This window comes from Protopterus annectens, chromosome 8.part0 (genome assembly GCF_019279795.1).
Source record: "Protopterus annectens isolate FY-2018-M chromosome 8.part0, PAN1.0, whole genome shotgun sequence".
Lineage (NCBI taxonomy): Eukaryota > Metazoa > Chordata > Ceratodontiformes > Protopteridae > Protopterus > Protopterus annectens.
Window position 1 is genome coordinate 1014753248 of NC_056741.1, and position 24712 is coordinate 1014777959.

The window sequence follows — 24712 nt, forward strand, 5'->3', positions numbered from 1 at the left end:
TATGATACAGTTGAAATCACCTCCTAGCATAATATTACCTTTAGAAGTGGTTGCAATAAAGTCTAAGTGTTTCTTAGCTAATCCATCCCCCATACCCAGAAACCAGTATAAATTTACTAGGGTCCAAATTCTATTATTAAATTTAAGTATAACTAAAGTCATGAGTCCATCACTGTCTACATGTTTATAAATAACTTTGGGATTTAATAAAGTCTTTTTCCATAAACTTATTACTCCTCTAGTCTTGTTTTTATAAGAAGATTGTGCTAGTATTATGTATTTATTTAGGATCCCATGTAAATGTGTCATTCATTTTAAAACGGGACACTTGGAGAAAAAACACTTGAGCCTTGTTTACTTTAAGATACCTTAATAGGTTAGCTGTCTTATATGGGTTGTTTAAACCATTAGTATTTAAGGATACCAAAGTTAGGTCCATATCAGGATTCTTTTAAGAAGACAAATAATAGAGGTACTTGTGTTATTAAAATCCTGTATACATAATTCTCTTCCTGTATGGACAACAGAATATCAATTGTTAGATTTCTGTTTATCTTAATCCAAATAACCTTTCCCATGAGAGATGGACGTAAAAAGAATTATGCCAGGCATTTCAAAACTAGAGAAACAGTTAAATAACAGCAAATTAACATATTTAACTCTTATATAAACTTTACTACACCCTGTACATGGAATGAGATACATTCCTAGTCTAGCAAACAAAATTAAATCTGCTAGACTAACTATCCCAACCATCAACCTTTGTTTGTTCGAGCCCATGAAATCAAAGTAAAAGAATGGAGAATATGTTATAAATTAAGAGAATTGTAGCAGTAATAAGCAACTAATCAGGTATTGATTCCTCTTGGGTTTTAGAAACAGTAATTACATACAATATCGTTGAAACATTAACACTGTTACAGTATTTATTCACTAAGGAAACAAGAGGCATATTAGAATATATGTAGTCTGAATTTCAGTGCATAACAGTTTAAAGAAATATAAGTTTTATTAACAATATGAGTAGATATATCTTATCTATTAAAACCAAATTCAATATAATGCAGGTGTTGCTAAGTGTTATGATTACCCAGTATACTTAATCAAGTCATCTGAATTGATTTTAATACAAATTCCAGGATGAATAAACAAAATCTGAAAACCATTTAGTATTTATATTCACTTTTCCCTGTTTATAAATTCTTATCATAGCAGTTTCCCACTAGAAAACATCACGAGAACTAGGTATTAGTGCATAGTTTGAGTGTATAATATTCACAGAATGATGTTAACATATGTTATAAGGAATATTCCATAGAACGGACTTGACTTTAATAATTCCTAAACTTATAAAATATCAAATGTTTAAACGAATGACTAATAATCAGTAGTAATTAACTGGGGTCTGTGAATATAACAAAAATAGTAGATACCATTATATCATATAAAACTTAATATCGATAACAGCTCTTAAACGTGAATAACTCAAAGGGCAGTAATAAGAGAGAGTTAGGTGTATTTATCTAAAATGGTAATATGATAATACTGAGACTCATAACTTCTTTGCTATGTTATCACAAGTTATAAGCATGACTAGACTCTTTCCCTTTCACAAAGACACTAGTATACTAAAGACAACGACTTTGTAATTACTGAGAACATGACATAAATGTTTTATAATTAAATTCAAATTATTTACACATATATTGCCAAGAATTTAGTACAGTATTCCAGTGTCAATACAGTTATTGCCATTTGCCATAAGTATTTTCCTGCATATGTATAAGACTATACTTAACACTTGTTAAATACATAGATAAAAAAATATATAAATGAAAAAATACAAAATTAAATGAACCTATATGAACTTGGAGCCACTATTAATAAAGAGACATTTATAAATAATCCAATACTTTCACTAGGATATAAAGCATATAATTAACTGTTTGCAGCATAAAATAACATTTCTGTAAATATTTGACCACGAAAATAGAGTCACCACTTTGGAAAGGAACAGTGTAAATGTTTGCAAACAGTGTAGCTCGTAATTCATATGGGAGAAGACCACTATGCTGTCCTAACCAGTCAGAGTCTTGACATCCACAATTAGACTTGCATGTACAGACTAAACATAATGAAATTCGATTTGGTTACACATAATACATAATGTCACAAGCAAAGTTAAAAAGCTTCACTTCTTAAACTAAATATTGATATTTTCCTGCTCAACACTCTACAAAGCATAGTTTCCTGGCCCCACTCTAATTGAGCCACAAAGTCACTGCCACTCATTTATAGCAATAAACCCAAGGTTTGACCCTCAGATAGCTCCAACGACTAAATCAGCACCCAACACTCAACAATCCACCTCCAGACTCCACAATCAATGCAACACACAAAATAAATCAGTGCTGTACAGCCCCGCCAATGACTGAGCCCCATACAACCGACAAAGTCAACTCTTCCGATCGCAGTCTTTTCGGAATGACTCTAAAACATACCTCTCCCCATTACATAAAAGCTTTCACAACACAACTGATGCACCTACTTTATTTGGTTCAACGAACCATCAAATCCATGTCATCTCCCTCTATTTTCCATAACAAACTCATTTCCTTTACCACTGTCTCCCACCAGGTAAACCGAACACGAACAGTCCATTTCTCAGAGACACTCGCACAACTACGGACAGCTGACAGTAAACCGCTGCTACTATCTGAACATACGTGGGAGACATACATGTAAGAACCCAGGAAACATGGTTTCTCCACCGATTTCATATCAAATAAAGCAAGTCCGTTGCAAACGGAAAGCAAACACTAGCTGCAGCATTAAACCCTACACAAATCAGAGATAGGGACCATTTAAAAACCTAATGCTGCAAAGCATACAAATCTTCAGGAGACCCAACTTATGCCAAAAACTGACAAACAGCTTCTAGTTCACACATGCATCAAGATTTACCCTCTAAACAATTGTGAATTGCGAGTAATTAAGAACTTTGTTAATATATATATTAAGTCATAAATATGACAAGCTATCTAGTGCATCCAAAACCTAGTTAGGCGATTTGATCTGAGCTGTGACTATACCTGTAAAGCAAATCAGAAAAACATTTAGCATAGCAAAAGAGACTAGAGTATGTCATTTTTAAGGTCATAAATGCAGAGGCAGTTTACTGTTTAGTTGTACTACTCAATTAGAACTAAATATATTGTATTATTTTTAATGAAAAAAAGAACAAAATATATTATTTAATTTGCATATGAACAGTAAAAGGTAGAGAAAAAAAAGAGAGATGTACTTTCATGACATACTGTATTTGAATGTTTAGTAAGTATAAAACAAATGAAAGTCGAGTTGCCGTAGATGCTTTAAGAGATTTAGTGGGAACAGCAATCTTTGACTCAGTTTTTTGCTTTTTCTTTTTAACAGCAGGGCAAGACAATTTATCAGTAAAACTCTTCAAAGATGCCTATTCCATATCCCCAGGTAAGGAAATAATGTTATTGTTCTTAATGAATGCAATGGCTTCTTCCAGTGTATTGAATAACCTCATTTCATTTTGATATAGAATTTTTATTCTGGCAGGAAAGACAAACTGAGTTTTAATGTTATTCTGCTTTAACAGTTTTAGTAATGGCCAAGCTTTTTTCCTCTGCTCCAGAACTCTAGTAGAATAATCGTTGTCAAACCTAATTGGGTTTTAGTTATACTTTAATGGGCTTTTCCTCCAGGCAGATTTTAGAACCAACTTTTTGTCCAGATGAGATAAAAACTTTATGACTATTGATCTGGAGAAGTAGAAGGGGATGTTGACACTGGTTTTCTTAAAGCTCTATGAGCCATTGTGATACCAAAGGAAAGACCTTCCTTTAAGTCTAAGATTTCTGGAATCCAGGTGTCCAGGAAAGTAATGATATCTTCTCCTTCAGCTCTCTCAGGGATGCCAAAAATCCTTTATGTTTGACCTTCTCTCTCTGTTTTCCACGTCATCTACTTTATTGAGAAGCCAGGTGTTTTGTTTGATGAGGAGTTCTTTCTGTATTTCTTCTTCTTTCAGTCTTCCATCAAGATCATTCAGGGATGTTTCTATATTTGTTATTTTGGATTGCTGCTGCTGTAAAAGTTCCTTAAGTGAATCTGTTTGTTTCTGACAATTAAATTCTCTTTGAAGTCATCCATTTTTAATGAGAGTTCTTGTAATACAGATGTCACAAGTTGCATTTCCCTTTTTAAAGCCATGTCAGTGTGAAAAGCCTTCGAAGTGCTCATCTCCACAAGTGATATATTCTCCTTTATAATTTGACAGGAAAAAACTCTCCAAAGTTCACCAAAGTTACTAATAATATAGTTTATACTTTCATCTATCAATTCTAAGTATTTTTGCTAAGATGAAATATGTTATTCCCTGTTTTTTATTTTTGCTTCATGGAGCTCTGAGAAACTGCTGCCTTCAGTTAGCCATCTTGGCTCCACCCCCCATTGCTTGAATTGGTGATGTTAACTCTTCTATCCCCAGAAAAAGATGCAAGGGAAGCCTTTGTAGAGAATTCCATGTGCTACACAAACAGTTAATGATGTCTTTGGCCAAAAACACAGTTCACCTGTTTGGGGCTTGACCAAATCCCATGTCGCTTCCCCCTGGCAGCTTGGCTAATCTAGATACCAGTATTAGTCTGTCAGCAATGGCAGCATACATATCCCTTTTAACCCTTTTGATGGTCATAAAGAGCTTGATCTCTAGAACTTTCTAATCACATGTCTTAAAAAAAAAAAGAAGCTATTTCCTTGTCCTTATTTCCCATCTTAACAGTGAGATGCTCTTCAAGCAAAATCTTCACACATAGAATTGAATTTTGAGCCCCAGCCTCATTGTATCTTGTGTAGCCAATCTTATAGGTCTGCATTCAGGTAACATTTGAATTTTTCCAAAAGAAGTGACTGAGAGATATTTGAATCTTCATGTACATCCTGAAAAAAACAAGCTTATTTCTTCTTGACATTGAACTCAGAATAAATTATTCTATCTCCAAATAGCTCGTGCAGGTTTTTAGTTCAAAGAGTTAACTCATGTCAAGAGTAGCCTCTTAAAGAGGGAGCAAAGGGTATCTTCATGGCTGATCTGCCTTCCAGTCAGTCTTTGGCTATATAAAGCTTACCTATTCTGGACAGCAGACCACAAGTGCCATCTTCGAAAACAGGGACACTAGTTTTCAGTAGTTTCACACAGTTTCTATACTTAGGAGGGATAAGTGCTGATATGCTCTTATTTCTTCTTCACTGTAGGTGAACTATGTGGGTGATAACATTAAAGTTATCCACCCAGATCAATATCCCTTTCAAATGCTTCGGTATTATTCTGATTGTCTTTCTAAATCTCCTTTTTCAGAAATGGATTTATGATAGTTCATATGCTGTTTCTCATCACATTAATACCTGCCAAAATCCCTGCAGAATTTAACAAAGATGTCTAGAATATATAAATTGCAAGCCATCTGGACTTTCAACCTCACCACTCCCTTTTGTGTCTGTTTCATGTAACAACAAAGTCTGTAGAAGCATTCAGACCTAGAAAGCTTCTGATGTTCAGCATGCTTGAGGTGCATTTCTTTGAGTCATGCTATATTGTGTGGCTTTGATATTTAAATGTTGAAAGAACCTTTCATTTTTACAGAATTGAATACCCCATTGATATTTCAGGGCATAATTGTTATAGTCTTTGTCATAGTTACCTCTCATTATGTAGTGAAATGTCTGCTGCAGATTTAAACATGTTAAACTTAGCCATTCTTACTGCTTCATCCTACATTGCCTGACTAAAAAAGGTAGCTACAGTCAACACAAAAACTTACACAACAGCCCATCCAGAGCTGTTTAGCAAAATGGATAAAAGTCCAGATGCTGACAGAGTCAGTAAATGGGTATGCACAGAGAGAAAAGATTTGCCCTGCACGTCGATTCTGTCGCCTGAAAATAGCATCTCTTCCACTTTGTTTGTCACACTCCCCAGGATTCATGAAGCTTGTGCCAGGTGCAGGCATAGCGTTGGCGATCTAACACCAAATATGGCCGCTGAGCGATTCAGGTACGAGCTGTTTCCATGTGCACTATCTGCTTACACCACTCCCGCACAGCTCCCGGTGCATGTATGCTAATCACCCCATGTGCAGCAGCGTAGCATGCAAATGAAGGTATATAGTGATTCAGGAAGTGGTGCAGGCATAGTGTAAGCATGCAGATATGTAAACCGAAAAAAACGATTTACATTTTTCAAACATAAAATCGGAGCCATGACAGCGGACCAAACTCACGTATTATACTGTTAATATATGCCAATGACTAAATATATATATAGCCAATGGCATAAAACAACATGCACAAAATATGAAAAAGAACATTTAATATTATGCCCATACTAACGCAAAGTTAAAGCCCAGGGCATCGGTGCGCAAAGGGGATGGCAAGGAATATACAAAAATATTGAATAAAACTGCAATGAAACACATATCACGATTTCCCCATAATAGTCAATGGCAGGCATGCTACACCATACTCATGGGACAAGGGTTGCTAAGGGGCAGTGGCAGTATTATATGCAGTAGCTAGGAATTAGTAGGCAATGCCATGGAAATGAGAGGAGTAATACTGAATCGCAGATTTTCTGCTGGTGTAAGGATGCACAAAACAGCATAGTGTTATAACACCGAGGTGAGCCATTGAGATAAAAATGACTTCAAGAGAGGGGTGTGTCGGCATTGCTGTAAACACATTGGAGCATTACTAACCCGGTTTGCCTGTTGCTAAGCAAAGCTTCAGGATAGGGGTGTGTTGAAGTAGCCATAGCTTGGCTTAGCTGAGAGCACACAAGGTAACCAAATGTGCATGTGAACGTGGATGAAAATGCTCTGTAAACCTGGTAAACGGCTATGCACTCACCAGAGCAGAAACAGGAAGGATATGGGGAAAAGATAAGGAAATGCTGCAGCATGGAAATAGGAGTACAAATGAGTAATTAACACCTAGGAACCCACAGTGGGCCATTGACAATAGCTAACAAGGCTGCTAGCAGCTACCTCCAGAACAGGAAAGGGGGGGTGCTGTACTGGAAAGAAAACAGAACTGTCACAGCATAACAAAGCAAAATTGCAGTAGAATAGCTACAAAACACATTTTGCAACACATTCCCGGGCAGGGAAAGTACAAAACAAGAAAGCCGGCAGCTGGATGCATGCCTGTCAATGGGAGGGGATTTGTGTTGAAACGTGAAATAAAGGGCAACAGATTAATCACGGCAGGCAAGCATAATTTAATACCAAAGGCCCCACAATTGCAGTACTCACTGTAAAACCCATAATTAAGATACCCTGCAGCTGGATTTGCACATACACACCCAATGACATCAGCAGCATCCAAAGCACAATGGTATAAAGTGTGAAAGCACCTCACACACACAATTGTGTATTCCCAAACACTCTGCACCATCGGTGTAAACAGACAGGGAACTAAATGTACATGGTAGGGGCTGCCATAGTTTTGATTCATCAGCATGTGTTGGAGACTGAAGGTGGTGTGGAGGATGATACTGAGAACCACCTCAGGCACCGGAGGAGGAGGAGAAGAGTGTTCAAACCAAGGGTAACCTACCAGGGGCTAAATGATCTGGAGATAGTAGAGCATTACAGGGTGGACAGGGACACTATACAGCAACTTGTTGAGCTGTGCCGGCCATGCCTTAGAGCGAGAAATAACAGAGAGGAACCCATCCCAGTGGACACAAAGCTATGTGTAAGCTTGAGAATACTAGCCACAGGTACATTCCAAAGGCCAACTGGGGATATCCTGAGGGTCTCACAGGCATCAGCATCCAGGGTACTCCACCAGTTCCTAGATGCCATGTTACCACATGCCAATGAGCATATATACTTCCCCCGAACACAGGAGGAGTTTGTCAGCAATATGCATCTCTTCCACCGTATGGCAGAATACCCGGAGGTACTGGGTGCAATAGACTGCACGCACATACACATCAAGTCACCACCCGGTGAGCAGGGTAGGCACTATATAAACCGCAAGGGATACCCCTCCATCAACTGCCAGGTCATGTGCAATGCCCAGAGCATTATCATGGATGTGTGTGCTGGCAGCCCTGGAAGCTATCACGACTCCCACATTTGGCATGCCTCATAGCTGTATCAGGTATTTGTCAGGGAGGACATCCCATATGGCCACCTGGTGGGGGATACTGGCTATGCACTGGAACCGTGGATGATGACTCCCATCAGAAATGCACACACACCCATGCAAGAACACCATACTAAGACACACACACAAACTAGAATCATCATACAGCATGTGTTTGGGATGCTGAAGTCACAGTTTCGTTGCTTGGACAAATCTGGTGGAGCCTTGCAGTACTCTCCAGGCACGTGTGCCCACATCTTCATAGTATGTGCCATGCTACACAATATGATCATGCGGAAACAGCTGCAGCAGAGACAGAATGATGAAGGCCCTCACAGCCCACCACCATTGCCAAGGGCCTCACAGGCACAGAGGTACTCAGACCACGAACACCCTGAGCCAGCCCCAGTAGGCAGACAGAGGTGGGCTCACTATGCCCATGCCTTGGCAAAGAGGGAACGTATAGCACACACACTGCCAGTGTAGGCACCTATGGACTGACACCCTTCTCCACCTGCACACACAGTAAACATGGATAGCACACACACAAGACCACCTGTAAATTGTCATGTATAGGTGGTCTACTGTGTGCATCCTACAGAGGCAGCCCTCAACTATTGCACACACAGCCGCTATTGGCACAAGGTAAGTCAACACCTGAACAGTAAATTAAGTTATCAGCATGTGCTGATACTGTATGTATAAGTTTATAAGTTATCAGCATGTGCTGATACTGTATGTATAAGTTTATAGGTACATAGGTAGGTATGTGGCTAACTGCCCGAGGCCATTCATACACCTAGCCGAAATATGTCAGCTGTCGCCACCCCATTGATTAACTAACTGCCCCTCTGTGGAGCAGAGACAATTGTGGGATCCCTGGGGTGTACCCACTGTTCCCCATCCAGTCTGCAAGGTGTCCCTGCAGTGTTAGTGAGGGGGTCCGTATAATGTAATCAGGGATGTAGTTCCAAAGTATGGGGAGTACCTGTGACAGGAATCTGTCACTCCAGCATCTTCCAGTTATGGTTGTGGCAACAGCATCTTCCAGTTATGGTTGTGGCAAGGTTTAGCTCATTACAGTGTGTGGTTCACTGTGATATGGATTCCCATAGGTGGAGCATATCCATTAAGCCTGACTTGGACATGTCTTTGTTGGGCAGCAAAGATCATCTCTGAGTAAATGAGATGCCACTTAGTAATGCAAGAGTTCATGCAGTCTGGCAGCGTAGGACACATGTCTGAGGCCAGTAATGCTCTTGGCAAGGTGTGTTCGTGGACCCTCCAGCTGTCAGATGTGTCTTTTGAGGTACATCCCAAATGGGTTATCATACTCGATAATGGGATTGACGAGTGATGAGTAAAGGGGCATAATAACCTCAGTATGTCTAGATGTGAACCCTTAAGTAATCAGATGGCCTACATAGACGGATGGCCTAAGTACTTTGGAGATGTGATTGTCAAAGGAGAGATCACTATCTAATGTAGTCCCCACGTACTCATTACCTCATCTGTATTAAAGTGGCTGCCACTCATGTGTTAATATCTGGGTGTTTAGTATTCTCAACATGGAATGACCATGCAGTTTGTGGCCTTAAGCTGGAGGCCATGATTGTGACATCCTGTGTTGGTCTATGTGAGGCCCCTTGAAGGATGTCTGTGACAGCTGGACTGTCAGTTATGGCCCCCAGTTTGCAGTAATCGCCAAACGTGGTCTGCTGTAGTCCACCTGTGTTTGCCTGTACCTCTGAGAAGTATATGGCAAACAGTAGGGGTCCCAGGACTGAGTCCTGTGGGACAACAGTTGTGACTGGTTAAGAGTTGGACCTGGAGGCTGCTAGGCTTACCATGTGGGTTCTGTGTGTAAGCCTGTTGGCAACCCAACCTGTGATGTATGGGTGTATGTACTGGCTGGTGAGTTTATAAACAATACCCGAGTGGGGAATGGTGTCATAATCCTTAGCGAGGTCCAGGTAGTATGTGAGAACTACCACACCCAAAGTCTAGGTGGCTGTAAGAAGTCAAACAGGTTCAGTAGGTATGATCTGCACTTATTAAGCAGACCTGGGTTTGGTCGAGTGTCTGGAGGTTCCCAATGTCTCTGTTAATGAGTTCCATGATGATGCACTCCATAGCCTTGCAGACCAGGCTAGTCAGGCTTATAGGGCAAGAGTTCCTGGGGTCCGTTGTGGTACCACCTTTGGGGAGTGGAACCACTGTTGCTGTGAGCCACTCTGTGGGTATGTAGCCTGTAGAGAGCCTGTGTTTGAACAGTGTGTTTAGGTGAGGGGTTAGTTAATTTGGAGCTCATGTAAGACACAGCCTGGGACACTGTCCGGTCCCATTGAGGCTGTATTTGTGGCTTTGGATAGGGCTGTTTTATCCTGTGTGTCGGTGATTGCCGGGGCCATACATTCTTCTGGTATGGTTAAGGGCAGTTTAGGGGTTGAGAGGGGTGTGAAGTTTGCACTGAACATGTTTGCCAAAATGATGGCAATATCAGTCGGTTCAGTGTATTTTGTGCCAGTCTGCACCAACTCTGAGCAGATCTGAGAATTCCCACTTAGGTTCTTGACATAGCTAAAGAACGCTTTGTGGTTGTCTGTAGGGTCCTTGGGAAATTGTCTTTTGAAGCTAGCCTTGGATGATTTAATGAGGGATTGTAGTTTCTTGCTGATACTGATCAGGGATGTCTGTCCTTATAGGGATTTTGCTCTTATCTGTACTAGTTACCTCCTACTATTATTTGTAGAGCCTGTGTATGGCAGGAGTCCACCAGACCGGTTTCCTGTTCTTGGAGGAGTGAGTCTAGATTAGACTTGGGATAGCATGATCAATGCATTCCTGCAGATGATCATAGAGTGCCTTTGTATATGTTTCAGCATCTTGGACAGCATTGTCCATTGGCGTGGGGGCTGTGAACCATTCCACCTCGGGCATAAGCAACGTGAAGTCTGCTTTGGAAAAGATTTCCATGCTGGTTTCCTTGTTTGGGGTTGTGGGCGGAATGTGAATATCTGGAGTGTTTAGTCTATGGTCTGATCTAACCAACGAGGGGTTGACATCAGGTGTGGAACACCGGTCGCCCATGTTGGTGATGACCAGGTCCAATATGTTGTTCCCTCTGAAGGGGGTGTAGGCCAGTTGTTCCAGGGCATTAGAGTCAAGGAATTCTAGGAAGCACTGGGCAAGGGAGTTAGTACTTGAGTAGTTCTCCCAGTTAATGTTTGGGTAGTTGACATCACCCAGTATTAGGGTGTTTGGTAGGACCCACATATTTCCCAGTGTGCTTGGAAATGCGAAATGTGGGTCCTGGGTCATGGTGGGTGATCTGTAGCAAGCTACAATTTGGATTGCAGTGTTGCCCATTGTCACTTGCACTTGGATGATCCCTGATGCATAATGCTGTGCCACTAACCTGGAGGTGTGAGTATCGGTGATGAATATGGATACACCCCAGCCTTTTGTGTTCCAGTCCGGCTTCTGTGGCCAAAACGTGTGGTATGAGTTATAGCCTGGTGGTGCGGGGGTGCTCTCTGGAGCCTTAAACTGGGTGTCTGTTACTGCACAGATATTGATGTTCTCCATACTGAGGAGTGCCTTGAGTGTGTGCAATGTGAGGTTTAGACTTCTGGCATTGAGTAGCAATAACCTCAGTTTCTGGTTACATGTGTTATGTACGGTGGTGGGTTAGTCTTATGAGCCTTGCCTAAAAGTCCCCCTTGCCTAATATCCACCTATGTACTATTGTTTGCAATCAATGACAGCTGTGCATGTGTACATGTTCTGCAAATATGTACTGACCCTTGTTACAGGGCTGTGCCAAATGGCTGTGTGCACACCTACATAGAGTGGATAGTGACAGTAGAGACACACTGGTTGAATGTGTAGATTTGTGTAGCCTAACCTCTCATTGCCAGACTAACAGCTGCTTGTAAATATGTTGACAGTGCTGGTAATGAAACAAGGTGCATATCGTCTTTAACTCCAGTGTGGCATCTGCAGTAGATGAGTAAGATGTAGGAAATTGCTGCCCATGTGTAATAGCAGGTTCACAGATGATGGTGTACACTATCTGATTATATCCTGATCATGTCAATATTGGCAGCAGAGTCCATTGATATCTGACTCTGTGTGGGGTGAGGGTGTCTGTGCCCAACAGAGCTCATGGTTCTGCTGGGTATGTGTGTTTATACCCAGACAAGGATACAGCCCTGTTCACACTTGCATCATCTGTAATCAGCTATCAGGATGTGATGTGATGTGGCCCTCAGAGGTGGAATGCTACTAAAGGTAGCTACCATGTTCCTGTAATAGCTATTGTTGCCACGTCCATAACTCAAATATTTATATGTGTGAGCATCACTGTTTAAAACATCTTCATAAGCAGTAAGTATACTAAATACAGTACGTGGTACTTGTAGTACTGAATGCTCATACAGGCACGTCCACTACTCAGCTACTGGTGTTTACTAATGTCAGCTTTGTGTATGTGGCCATCCTGGGGGAATGCAATCTCTATGCCATGTACACTACCAAACCCGCCTAACACCGCATCCCACACATTGTCTGGGTTGCAGCTACAGGGGTGATCTTGGAGGCAGTCCATACTACACCCATGACTGGACTACACAGTCAAGAGGTGTAGGTTAACACATGCATCTCATCACCACAACCAACACATACCCTTACCAGAACACAGTAAGGACACACACACATTCCACCAGGTATCACACACATCCACAGAGGCCTCTAAGTACCTGGCCAAGCAAGAGGCCTCCCAAGTTGGAGTAGACAGACAACAGAATACAAAGACTGTATGACATACTTCGCATAATTGTGTCACACCTCAGAACATGTGGCCGGAAACATGGCCAACAGTACTCATTTGTGAACACAAACCCTAGCACTATGTTACACACCAAGCTATATGAGGGCAAACATACTGTCTGTCTGCCATGATTAGCCACATACCCATACACTCTGACCAGCTTTAGAACTATACATGTCACTGGCATATGCTATGTTGCTGTGCAGGACCTGTGATGCAGTAGCCTGGACTGCATGGAAACACATGAAGGACTGTCAGGTCATGTAGCCCATGCGGGTATGTTCCAAGGCCTGGGTAGCATTCTGCCAGTGGCCAGAATGATGCAGCAGTACAGGGACAAGGATTGTATTCCACAATCGTGACATTTACTGGTGTAATTCAAAGAGTATCCAGCATCTCTCTGCCTGGGATAACATGGTTGATGGACCATGATGCTTTGCCAGACAGGGTCTGCACCTGTCACCCCTGAGAATCTGGATACTGGCAACGGCCCATGCATCCCCTGTAGTGCCCTCACCATGCCAGGTTCAAGTGAAAGTCCACTGGTGCAACAGGGACAGCCAAGAAATAAACTGGGTCTTGCTACTCAATGATATAAATCAGGTACTCAATATGGACGCACTTACAGCAATCTGAAACATGGAGAACATATCTGTGCAGTGATTGAGATATGGTTCAATGCTTTGGAGAGCACCCCTGCATGACTATGTTATAACACATACCTCACCTCTTGGCCAACATCCTTTATTGGAACACGTGGGCCACAGGTGTGTCAAACTTCCTGAGGGATATGTACACCCCCACGCAAGTTGCACTTGCACAATGTAAGATGCATTATGCTGAGCAATTACCTTTGTGCCAAAGTGTAATCCAAATTGCACCTTGTGACAGATCATCTGTCATGCCTCAGAAATCCCAACTGTCATTGTGCTGTAATGGGGAATACCAGCTGTGAGACAGGACACCATAGTCATGGCCACTCAGCTATCCCATTATGAACCGGGAAGACTCATCATGTATCAACACATGTGCTCAATGCATGTTGGATGTCATCACCACCAATGACCTGGATCACCATAGTCACACCAACATGGCTAACAGTATGCCACACATGGTCAGTCTTCATATCCAATGTTATGCTCCTTAAGAGCGAAGTGGTGACTGCCATGGCACCCATGCAGATGTACAATGCATGTGCAAATGCTGGGTACTACACAAATGCACTTTAGGCACTCACATATGTGCAGTGATCGTGCCATTGAAACAGAAACAGGATTCAAACAAACACAACCATGAAGGCAAACCGGTGGTACCCTGCCTTAAACTGTACCACAGAAGGTAGTAACTGTTGCAAGGGTCAACACACATGAGTGGAAGTTGATCCATGGTCAGCCTCAGTAAGATGCAGATACACCATATCATGCCACGCAATGCTACTGTGAAACTACTCATCCACATATTATGAGGCCAAACACAGAGGATTCCATAGCTGTGTCATGAAACATAATGGTAACAACAAGACCTGCTGTGCTTCACAGCACTATGGCATGGGAGGTACTGCACCTATGGAAATAGCACCTGTTCAGCCAGATAGTCTTGGATAACATAAACACACTGCCCCCCCCCCAACAGGTACACATTCATATATCCATGTACACTATAGAGCCCCTGTAATAACAACTGTGCAGGTACAAGCTGCACTCTCTAATGCCATACATTCAGGCTGCATGGGACCTGTCCACATTCCAGGTTATATCCTACACAAATGTCAAAACAATCTGCTCCCCACATAAACATCTCATACAATCATAGCTTCATGTCAGGCTGTGTACACAATCAGTGGTGCACAGCAACAGTCATCTGTTAATGCTGTCAATATCCGAGGGTGTATTAACAGCTGATCTGGTTACACACAGTGGTATCATTGCATTGCATAACACATAATGTAACTGTGTCAGTACATGGGTACTCTACACAGTTGTTGTAGGGCTAGGTACAGTCCACCAGTCAAAGGTTACTTGGTGTTGTTCCATTATATGTCATACCACATGTATGGATGTGTGTTGGTGGTCTGAGGAAATGGTGGTGTCTGAGGATTACATCCTAGAATGCAGCTTTTGACACTGTGACCTGCACCTGGCTCATCTGTGATGATATATGTTGGAGTACTGGTCTGTACATGTGAGTAGCCTTTTATGAATGTGGGGACACCACCACCTGGAGTGGTCTGTACCAGTGTTATGGCCCACATGCCTGGTTCTGAGTTATATGGTGGAAGTGCTATTGTGCACAACAGAGCCATCAGCCAGGTGTTCCTCACTGCACAGATGTCAGTATTCCCCATTGTAGGTTCAACAGTGAGCAGCTATGATTACGACACCAACACATCTAGCACTGGTCAACATAAGTATACAATGCAATTGTCTTCTAGGTGTCAGGGTGCTATCCTGTGTTTAGGTCATTTGCCTTGGAATGGTACTATATGGGCAAATGCGAATGAGGTATTATCAGCACTCCCTTGAATCATGGATGCATGCGATCTGTGACAAATGTTTGTCTTCTGTCAGTCATGTCATCCTAGACTGACAGACACTGGACAACCTCATAATTACAGCAGGACATTGGCTCATTGTGTTGGTCGAGCAGTTGCCATTTCTAGCATGAAATCTCTGCGAGTGGTAGTATTGTGCTTGTTATAGACTGATACATCTAAGGTGTCGGACAGCAGCAGGTGTTATGTAGATGACCAGTGTCAGATACATGTAGTGCAGCGTTCCTGCTAACAATGACAACTACTAACACCGGAGACCATTACAACATGTTCTATATGTCTAACTGTATGAGCATGGCCACTGTGGCCTTCCGTGTTTATAATCAGAGTGCATCCTAAACAGCCCTGTGCTGCTAAGTATATGAGCATGCCCAGTATAACCTTGTGTATTTGGACTTATAGTGCATTCCAAACAGCCCTGTGCTACTAAGTGTGTGAGCATGCCCACTGACACCTTGTGTATGTTATGTGCTACTATGTTTATGAGCATGGCGATTGTAACCCTGTATATTGATAGTAATCGTCCATTCCACAGAAGGGCATACTCCTGTTCAGGATGGACTCCTACGTTAAATACATAGGTTCACAGCTATGTACATCTTAACTGTCAGCATCCCTGTTGATGTCCGCAATCCTGGAAGGTCATGATGACTGCTTTGGCATGTGTAATCTCTGTGGTGCAACTCGTAACTGTGTAGTACTCTAATAGTGAACTGTAGATAGGCAGGTGTTCTGATCCTATCACGTGTGTGTGTGTGTGTGTGTGTGTGTGTGTGTGTGTGTGTGTGTGTGTGTGTGTGTGTGTGTGTGTCTCTGTCTGCCGGTGGACAGAACAATGCTTTTTAGAGTACTCACACTCCGTACGATTCCTATACTCAACTTTGGCAAGGCCGATGATGTCACCCACCTAGGAATACTCCTCTGGGATTGACGTGACCCAGTAATCTCGATAGCGCGTTCTGTAACTGCATAATGCTGTAGTGTGATAAAGTAGTTAGGTCAGTGTTCTAATCCCAGACATGCCGTGTGTGTGTGTGTGTGTGTGTGTGTGTGTGTGTGTGTGTGTGTGTGTGTGTGTGTGTGTCCACCTGCCAGTGGACAGAACAATGCTTTTTAGAGTATTCACATTCCGTACGATTCCTATACTCAACTTTGGCAAGGCTGATGATGTCACCTAGGAATACTCCTCTGGGATTGATGTGACCCAATAATCTCAATAGCGTGTTCTGTAACTGCGTAATGCTGTAGTGTGACAAAGTAGTTAGGTTAGTGTTCTAATCCCAAACATGTCGAATGTGAGAGTGAGTAAGTGTGTGTCCATCTGCCGGTGGACAGAACAATGCTTTTTAGAGTACTCACACTCCATACGATTCCTATACTCAACTTTGGCAAGGCTGATGATGTCACCCACCTAGGAATACACCTCGGGGATATATGTGATCCAGTAATCTCAATAGCGCATTCTATAACTGCGTAATGCTGTAGTTTGGTAAAGTAATTAGGTCGGTGTTCTAATCCCAGACATGCCGAGTGTGAGTGTGCCTGTCTGTCGTTGGACAGAACAATGCTTTTTGGAGTACTCACACTATATACGATCCCTATACTCAACTTTGGCAAGGCTGATGATGTCACCCACCTAGGAATACTCCTCTGGGATTGCTGTGACCCAGTAATCTTGATAGAGCGTTCTGTACCTGCGTAATACTGTAGTGTGATAAAGCAGTCAGGTAGGTGTTCTATTCCAAGGCATAGCAGGTGTGTGTTTGTCAGTCATACCTGTGTGTTGGTGGCTGTGAGTGGCTAGCCACTGGATGTGTTGAGGAGAGTGTTTTGTTGTTTCCCTATGTAGTGGCCATAAATGTCACAATCAGCAAAGAGACTTGGTTGGCAAGACATACCCATGCATTTGACAATAGGCCTGGTGAGTAATGTCAGCAACCCTAATATTAGGCTGAATACAGTCTGAACCCGTGTGTCGCACAGAAATACACTTACCTTGGGATTAATGCCAGTACATAATACAGGAGTTGCTGGTGGTTTCCTTTTCATTCTTGTCTAATGCTTTGTTGTCATGAGGTTTGTTCTTAAGATATATACTATATCCATGTATGTTTATATATATATATATATATATATATATATATATATATATATATATAAAATCTAAATGTATGTCTATATATATATATATATATATATATATATATATATATATATATATATATATTTACACAAACTGTCTTTCGGCTTTTCCCGGTTAGGCGTCGCCACAGCGGAACTCCGGTCTGCTAATGATTGGCAGTAGAGTATATATATATATATATATATATATATATATATATATATATATATATGTTTGTTTGTGTCTTTCTGCTTTTCCCGGTTAGGGGTCGCCACAGCGGAACTCCAATCTGCTAATGACTGATAGTAGATTTTTACGTACTGGCTTGCCGGGCCTAACGTACAACCTTCAACGAAGGAATGCCCATTCACGCATGTCGCCACACAGAAGACGCTCTAACAATTGAACGGGCAACAATGCTACCGCAGCAGCACCACTTATATATATATATGTATATATATATATATATATATATATATATATATATATATGTTTGTCTATATAAATATATATATATATATACATAAATATATATATATATATATTTATATATTTATATATATATATATATATATATATATATATATATATATAGACATTAACACAAATACATCTATGTGATGGAATACATATCCTATACTGTTGAATGCCTGTGCCGGATGATATGTACGTGATAACATCTGATGTATGCATATCTGCCATGGATCAGTGGTAAAGCACATTGTTTGTGGTGTGCAGGGTCCTGGTTTTGAGCCTTGCAGAGGCCAGTTGTTTTGTTGCTGGGCAGAACAAGAGCTGATGAATAGGGTGTGAGTAAGGTGCTTTTAAGCAGATGTGTGCGGGTTTGCACAAAGTTAAGCAATGGTTAGTTTTGGGGAGGCTCAGTGTGGGTCATGTAACTATGCATTAGTAGGCAATCCTATGCAAATGAGGTAAAGGATAGTGAATCCCGGTTATTCCCAGGGTGTGAGGCAGGTCCCAAGAGAGTAAGTGTATAGATAGCTGGGTGCAGGACTCTGATATGGGTGACATCATAGGGGTGTGTCAGGCATACTGTACCTGGATTGGAGCCCTGTGGTTCGGGATAGCTCCTAGCTTAGCATGGCTAAACGAGGGTGTGCCTATATCTGCCTAGTGCAATTGGGAGGGACAACAGCAGTAGGAGAGTAATCAAGGTGAACTAGCTGAGCTGACAGGTGATATGTATCAGAATCAGCCGATTACAGGGGCAGCAGACCAGCCCAGCCAAGAACACTACTATAAACTAAGCAAACACCTTCCCCTCTGTTTTTTCCACACTCTACACCACCAGTGTATACATGCGGGGAAATTTTAACAAACAAACCTAGAAATGAGAAGTGCTGCAGCAGGCAACATTGACCAACATGTGCAAGAGGCTGAGGGTGGTGAAGATGTCAGTGCTGCTGAACAACCCTCAGTGAGGAGACAGAGAAGAGTGTACAGACTCAGGGTAACCTACCAGGGGCTACATGAGCTGGAGATAGTGTAGTGCTATAGGGTGGACAGAGACCTCCTACAGCAGATTGTTGAGCTGTGCCGGCCACACTTGACACATCAAACAGGCCGAAAAAAAACCCATCCCAGTGGATACCAAGGTATTTGTAGGCCTAGGTATACTAGCCACAGGTACCTCTCAAAGCACAACTGGAGATATCATGGGGATCTCACAGACATCAGCATCCAGAGTATTCCACCAGTTCCTGGATGCCATGTCAACACATGCCAGTGAGCACATATATTTCCTCAACACACGTGAGGTGTTGACTAGCAATATGCGTCTCTTCCACCAAACAGCAGACTACCCTGGGGTAGTGGGTGCTATAGCCTGCACGCACTTACACATCAAAGCACCACCCGGTGAGCAGGGTAGGGCCTACATCAACCGCAGGGGCATCCCCTCCATCAACTCCCAGGTCGTATGTGATGTCCAGGGCATTATAATGAATGTGTGTGCTGGCTGCCCTGGAACCTATGATGATTCAGAAATATGGCATCTGATGCAGCTGTACCACAGTTTTGCCAATATGGCCATCCCCTATGGTCACCTAGTGGGGGATGCTGGGTACTCACTGGAGCTGTGGCTGATGACACCCATCAGAAATGCACACACACCTGAACAACAACGCCATAATGAGGCACACGCACAGGCTAGACATATAATAGAGCATGTGTTTGGGATGCTGAGGTCACGGTTCCATTGTCTGGACACAACTGGTGGAGCCTTACAGTATTCACCAGCTACATGCACCCAAATTGTTATGGTATGTGCTATGCTACACAATATGATCCTGTGGAAACAGCTGCAGCAGAAACAGCATGGAGCAGGGCCACACAGCCCCCCACCAATGCCAAGGCCTGTAAAGGCACAGAGTGACTCAGAGGAGGAACAACCTGAGCATGACCCAGTAGACAGAAGGAGGCATGCCCAGTATGACCTGGCCTTGGCAAAGAGGCAATGCATAGCATATGCACTGACACAGTAGGGACCCAAGGAATGTTACCCTCTCTGACTCACACAGAGAGTAAAAGGGATGCCAAACATGACACTACCTGTGCTCAGCCATGTATAGGGAGTGTACTATGTGCATCCAACATAGGCAGCCCTCCAGCACCATCCTCAAGTCTGGCACAACCTCAGGGTAAGTCAGTCAACCTACCAATTGCCAAATGTAGTAGAATGTGTTGGTACCTGTAGCTATGGTATGAATGTGAGCATGCAAGGGAATTGGGTGGCCGAATGTTAAGGCAGTAGACAGTAGACACCCATAGTGGCACCATGACATCTGTAACACATACTGGAGCCACCATAGTAGCTAGTACTACACAGGGTGACAAAACCCACTGTAAGTAATGGGCTGAGTGTCATGTGTGTCCATAAGACCCACACAAGTCTCAACCAGTTGGACAGGTGTAGACCGACACAAACAAATGCTGTACTATGGTCTGAATGTCCCCTAAAGGGTAACCCCTCCCACAGACCCACACAAGCAGACTACAGCAGGCAAGGCAGTTGGATGTAGGTTGTGAAGGCTAGGAAGTCAGAAGCTAATATGTTGGTAATTAAAGCTAAGATCTGTTGTACACTGGTATGCATCTAGCCAGCACAATGGGTAAGACTACACACCAAAATGGAGTGCCTGACATACCAGTACAGTACTAGCAAATGTGTACAAGTGTCCAGTGTGCCCCACATCCAGCGTACATGTATAGCAACAGTCAGGTGTGCCCCCCCCGCTCCTGTATAGGAATGTAGATACAGTCAGGTGTCACCCCCCCCGCTATGCAGAAATGTAGCAACAGTCAATGCCACATGACCGATGGATACCCTGCAGACACAGCATGCTACCAGTTGCTGTACAACACAAAGGTGAGCACCACAGTACAGACTACCTGAACATGTAACACATGCGATACAGATGGCCATACTGGACATGCTCACACACTTGAAGGTACGAAGGCAATGTCAGTCGACAACATACTGAATGGTCATACTGGGCATGCTCACACACTTAAACACATGAAGACCATGTCTGCAAACACCAGTGGTCCAGACATATTTGGCGGTCACAGTTCTTAGTGCAGGCACTTGTCAGTATGCACCACACCTGCCTTGTACACACAGTGGATAGGAATACAGGCATATATGTAAGGACAACACACTATAATACATCTAAGGTAGACAGACATAGATGTGTGGAAGAGGGTGACCATGACAAGGAGCTATCTGTGCCTGTTCCATCCAGCACACAGCCAAAAGGCCCCAAACACATGAGGTGCAGATATCATTCACTGCAGATACTAGCCACCTGTATCTGTTAGCATGTCAGACTGTGTGGTGCATGTGCCAGCTGTGCAACATGACTGTACAGGGAAGTAGTCATCTAGTAGCTGTATACATGTACCTGTGACATATGGCCCCGTGTGCGCTCGTATGTGGCATGCCAACCCCTACATGACTGGGTTATGGCCCATGCACACAATGCCCTCCCCATAGCAGTATTATGACAAGCCTGCTGAGGTCATCCATTGTGAAATACACCTTTGGGAGAGATGTAGCTCAGTAATCTCCATGACGCATCCCATAACTGCATACTGCTGTAGTGTATACTAGTTAGGTAGTTGTTCTAACCCCAGACTTGCCAGTTGTGTGTGTGAATGTGTGCATGGCTGTCTGTCTCAGACTGTCTAGAGAGAAATGGTTTATAAGCTACCCACAGTCATATACTCACCTTTGACAATGCTGCTGATGTCACTCAACTAGAAAAACACCTCTGGGAATGTTGTAGACCAGTAGTCTTTGTTGTGCGTTCTGTAACTGCATATTGCTGTAGTGTGATAGAGTAGTTAGGCCAGTGTTGTAATCCCAGACTTGCCTAGTGTGTGTGTGTGTGTGTGTGTGTGTGTGTGTGTGTGTGTGTGTGTGTGCGTGTGTGTGTCTGCCTGAGGAGAGACTGATGCTTTTAGAGTACTCACACTCCATACAAGTCATATACTCACCTTTGGCAATCCTGCTGATGTCACACACCTAGAAATACACCTCTAGGACTGCTGTAACCCGGTATTCTCCGTAGCGCATGCTGTAAATGCGTATTGCTGCAGTGTGATACGCTAGGTAGGTAGGGGTTCGAATCCAGGACATGGCAAGTGTGTGTGTTTGACTGTCAGAGCCTGTGGGGGGGTGGCTTTGAGTGTCTAACCACTGGACATGTTGGAGAGCAGATCTTGTAGTTTTCATATATGGTGTCTGTCTTATGACACAATGCCCACCTCATGTGGCGTACAGATGTCAGTCAGCCACGGGACTGTGTTGGCAAGCAATACCCTTACATCTGACAAAAGGCCTGGTGAACAAAGTATGCAACCCTACTAGTACCCGGTATATGTCCTGAACTCATGTGTCATGCACAAACACACTTGCCTAGGATATCCTGCTATGTTGCTAGTACCATGCACATTGATGACAGATAGTAGGCATGGTGTGATTGCAGTGGGCTGGAGAGGACATGGCACCCTGTACAGTGGTACAATAGGCACATAATTGCAGACAATGTGCCTTCACTATGTTCCCCACTGGATGCCTGCAAAATATGTGGTGCCATCAAATGTGATCCACATAGGCCATACAATGCCATACACATGTGCCCTGTATGGACCAGTACTACTGACATGAGGGAATACCTGTATCGTGCTATCAATGTAGGTGCAGGGTCAACCTGCTGACTATAAGCAGGTTTCGCCACAACAGTCCAGTATTGGCAAATCAGAGGATAACAGTCTGTGTACACAACATGTGCCTGCCATGCCATGTACACCTGTACATGTCACTGTACAGTATCATGGGACATGCACATCCCAGGCAATGTCCACGTCAAGGACTATCAAACACAGACATGGCATGCATTGCAAAGATATGGCCATACACAATGGTAACCAGGATGTCAGGGCAGTTCATGCAGTACACATCTGTGTGGGACATTGCAGACACTACACCCCTGTACCACACTGCACACCATTGTCGGGTGATGCAATGCCAAGGATTACCCCTCACCCAGCCTTGTACAGCCATCTTGCACAGTCAACCACTACACACCTATGAAGCAATGCATACAAGCATGTCAGTACTGGCACCTTGTGTCTGCGTGTGGGTTATGATGCGCCCAACCACAGTCACTCCCAGTATAACCCCCACTGGCATACCAACAGATGTCAAACATGTTCATATGCCCTAGTCCATAGAACCTTCAGATATCTCCTGTGGTGCATGTAGTACCTGTGTATTACTGCAGTGTGGCAAACTAAGAGGTTAGGGAGTGTATTTGTGGCCCTGACAAAGAGTGTCAATGCGAGTCCATTAGAGAGTGTGGTTGTGGTGACAATGGCATCCGTTCATTTGGAAAGCCATGTGTGCTACACCTAGTGTATGTCTACTATATCTCTGTTGCACATGTCTCTCAGCAACACATATATATGTTCTTACAGCACAGCAACATGTCGGCTTTGTGGCACATGTAGCAACTGCATGCACTTGTAATAGTAATGACTAGTCAGCCAGGAGTTTGACCCCTTTACTGGTAGGTGTGTGACAGACGATGCTTAGGTTTTAGTCTCCAAGCTCTTCTCTGTTGTATGCTGTCTGTCCCTCCCACACAGTCTCTGGTGGATGTGGAGGTGTACACCTGCTCAGCAGCAGCATGTGTATTGTAAGTGATGGATATGATCGGGTGATGGCCTCTGCACCTATTACAGTCCTCCTCTAGCTAATTGCATGTGGAATAGCTGTGATGATATTCCCATAGCCATTCACATGATAAACACAGTACAATATCTAGGAACATCATGTTGGTGTTTGGCCATGACAGTCGCTGTTAGTGGTACCTGGATGTGGTGTTTGGAAATGACATCACAGATGATATCTGGATGTTCCCCAAACATCATATACAGTGGGAAATAGCCTAAAGACAGGAGGGTGATGTGCCAGACATGACTACAGCATGTAAGTGTAGCTATGCTTCATTGAGACTACTGCCTGTTTATCATGTTGTGTGTGGTAATGGCTATTCTGCATGTTTTATAACAGACATGACAGTGCTGTGTTCGTGAGGGACCCCCATCTGTAGGGCCATCTGTGGACTGGTCAGTGTGTGGAACCATCTGTTTCCTGTGCTACACACTGAACACACATCTGTGCACAGCAGGAGCATAGTGTGAGGATTGCTGCCAGTACATGGTGATAGGGATGTGTTACTGCCATCACATCCCTGACTGGACATTTGTCACATGAAACAGTGGCATGACAGACACTGTCTGAGGTTCTCAGTGGCAAGCCAATAATGGACCACTGATCATAGCTGCAGTCACACGTCTTCTACACTTTGTACAGATGTCATGCAGTATATATGCATGTGTTGTGGTCCCTCTGCAAATGTATACCATCTGTTGTGTTGGGTTGATGGTCATATCTATGCATACTGTTGTAAGTAATCCTGAATGCTGTTGTCAATTA

The 24712-nt window shown here is 43.1% G+C and overlaps 1 protein-coding gene across 1 annotated transcript in view; it reads left to right on the top strand.

Annotated features, from left to right (window-relative positions):
- The window catches only part of LOC122809196, a 640703-nt gene that overhangs the window by 433800 nt on the left and 182191 nt on the right, over window positions 1-24712 (top strand). The window contains exon 10 of the mRNA XM_044080502.1: window positions 3436-3492. Coding sequence (XP_043936437.1) covers window positions 3436-3492 — 57 coding nt within the window. The remainder of the gene's footprint in view (window positions 1-3435; window positions 3493-24712) is intronic.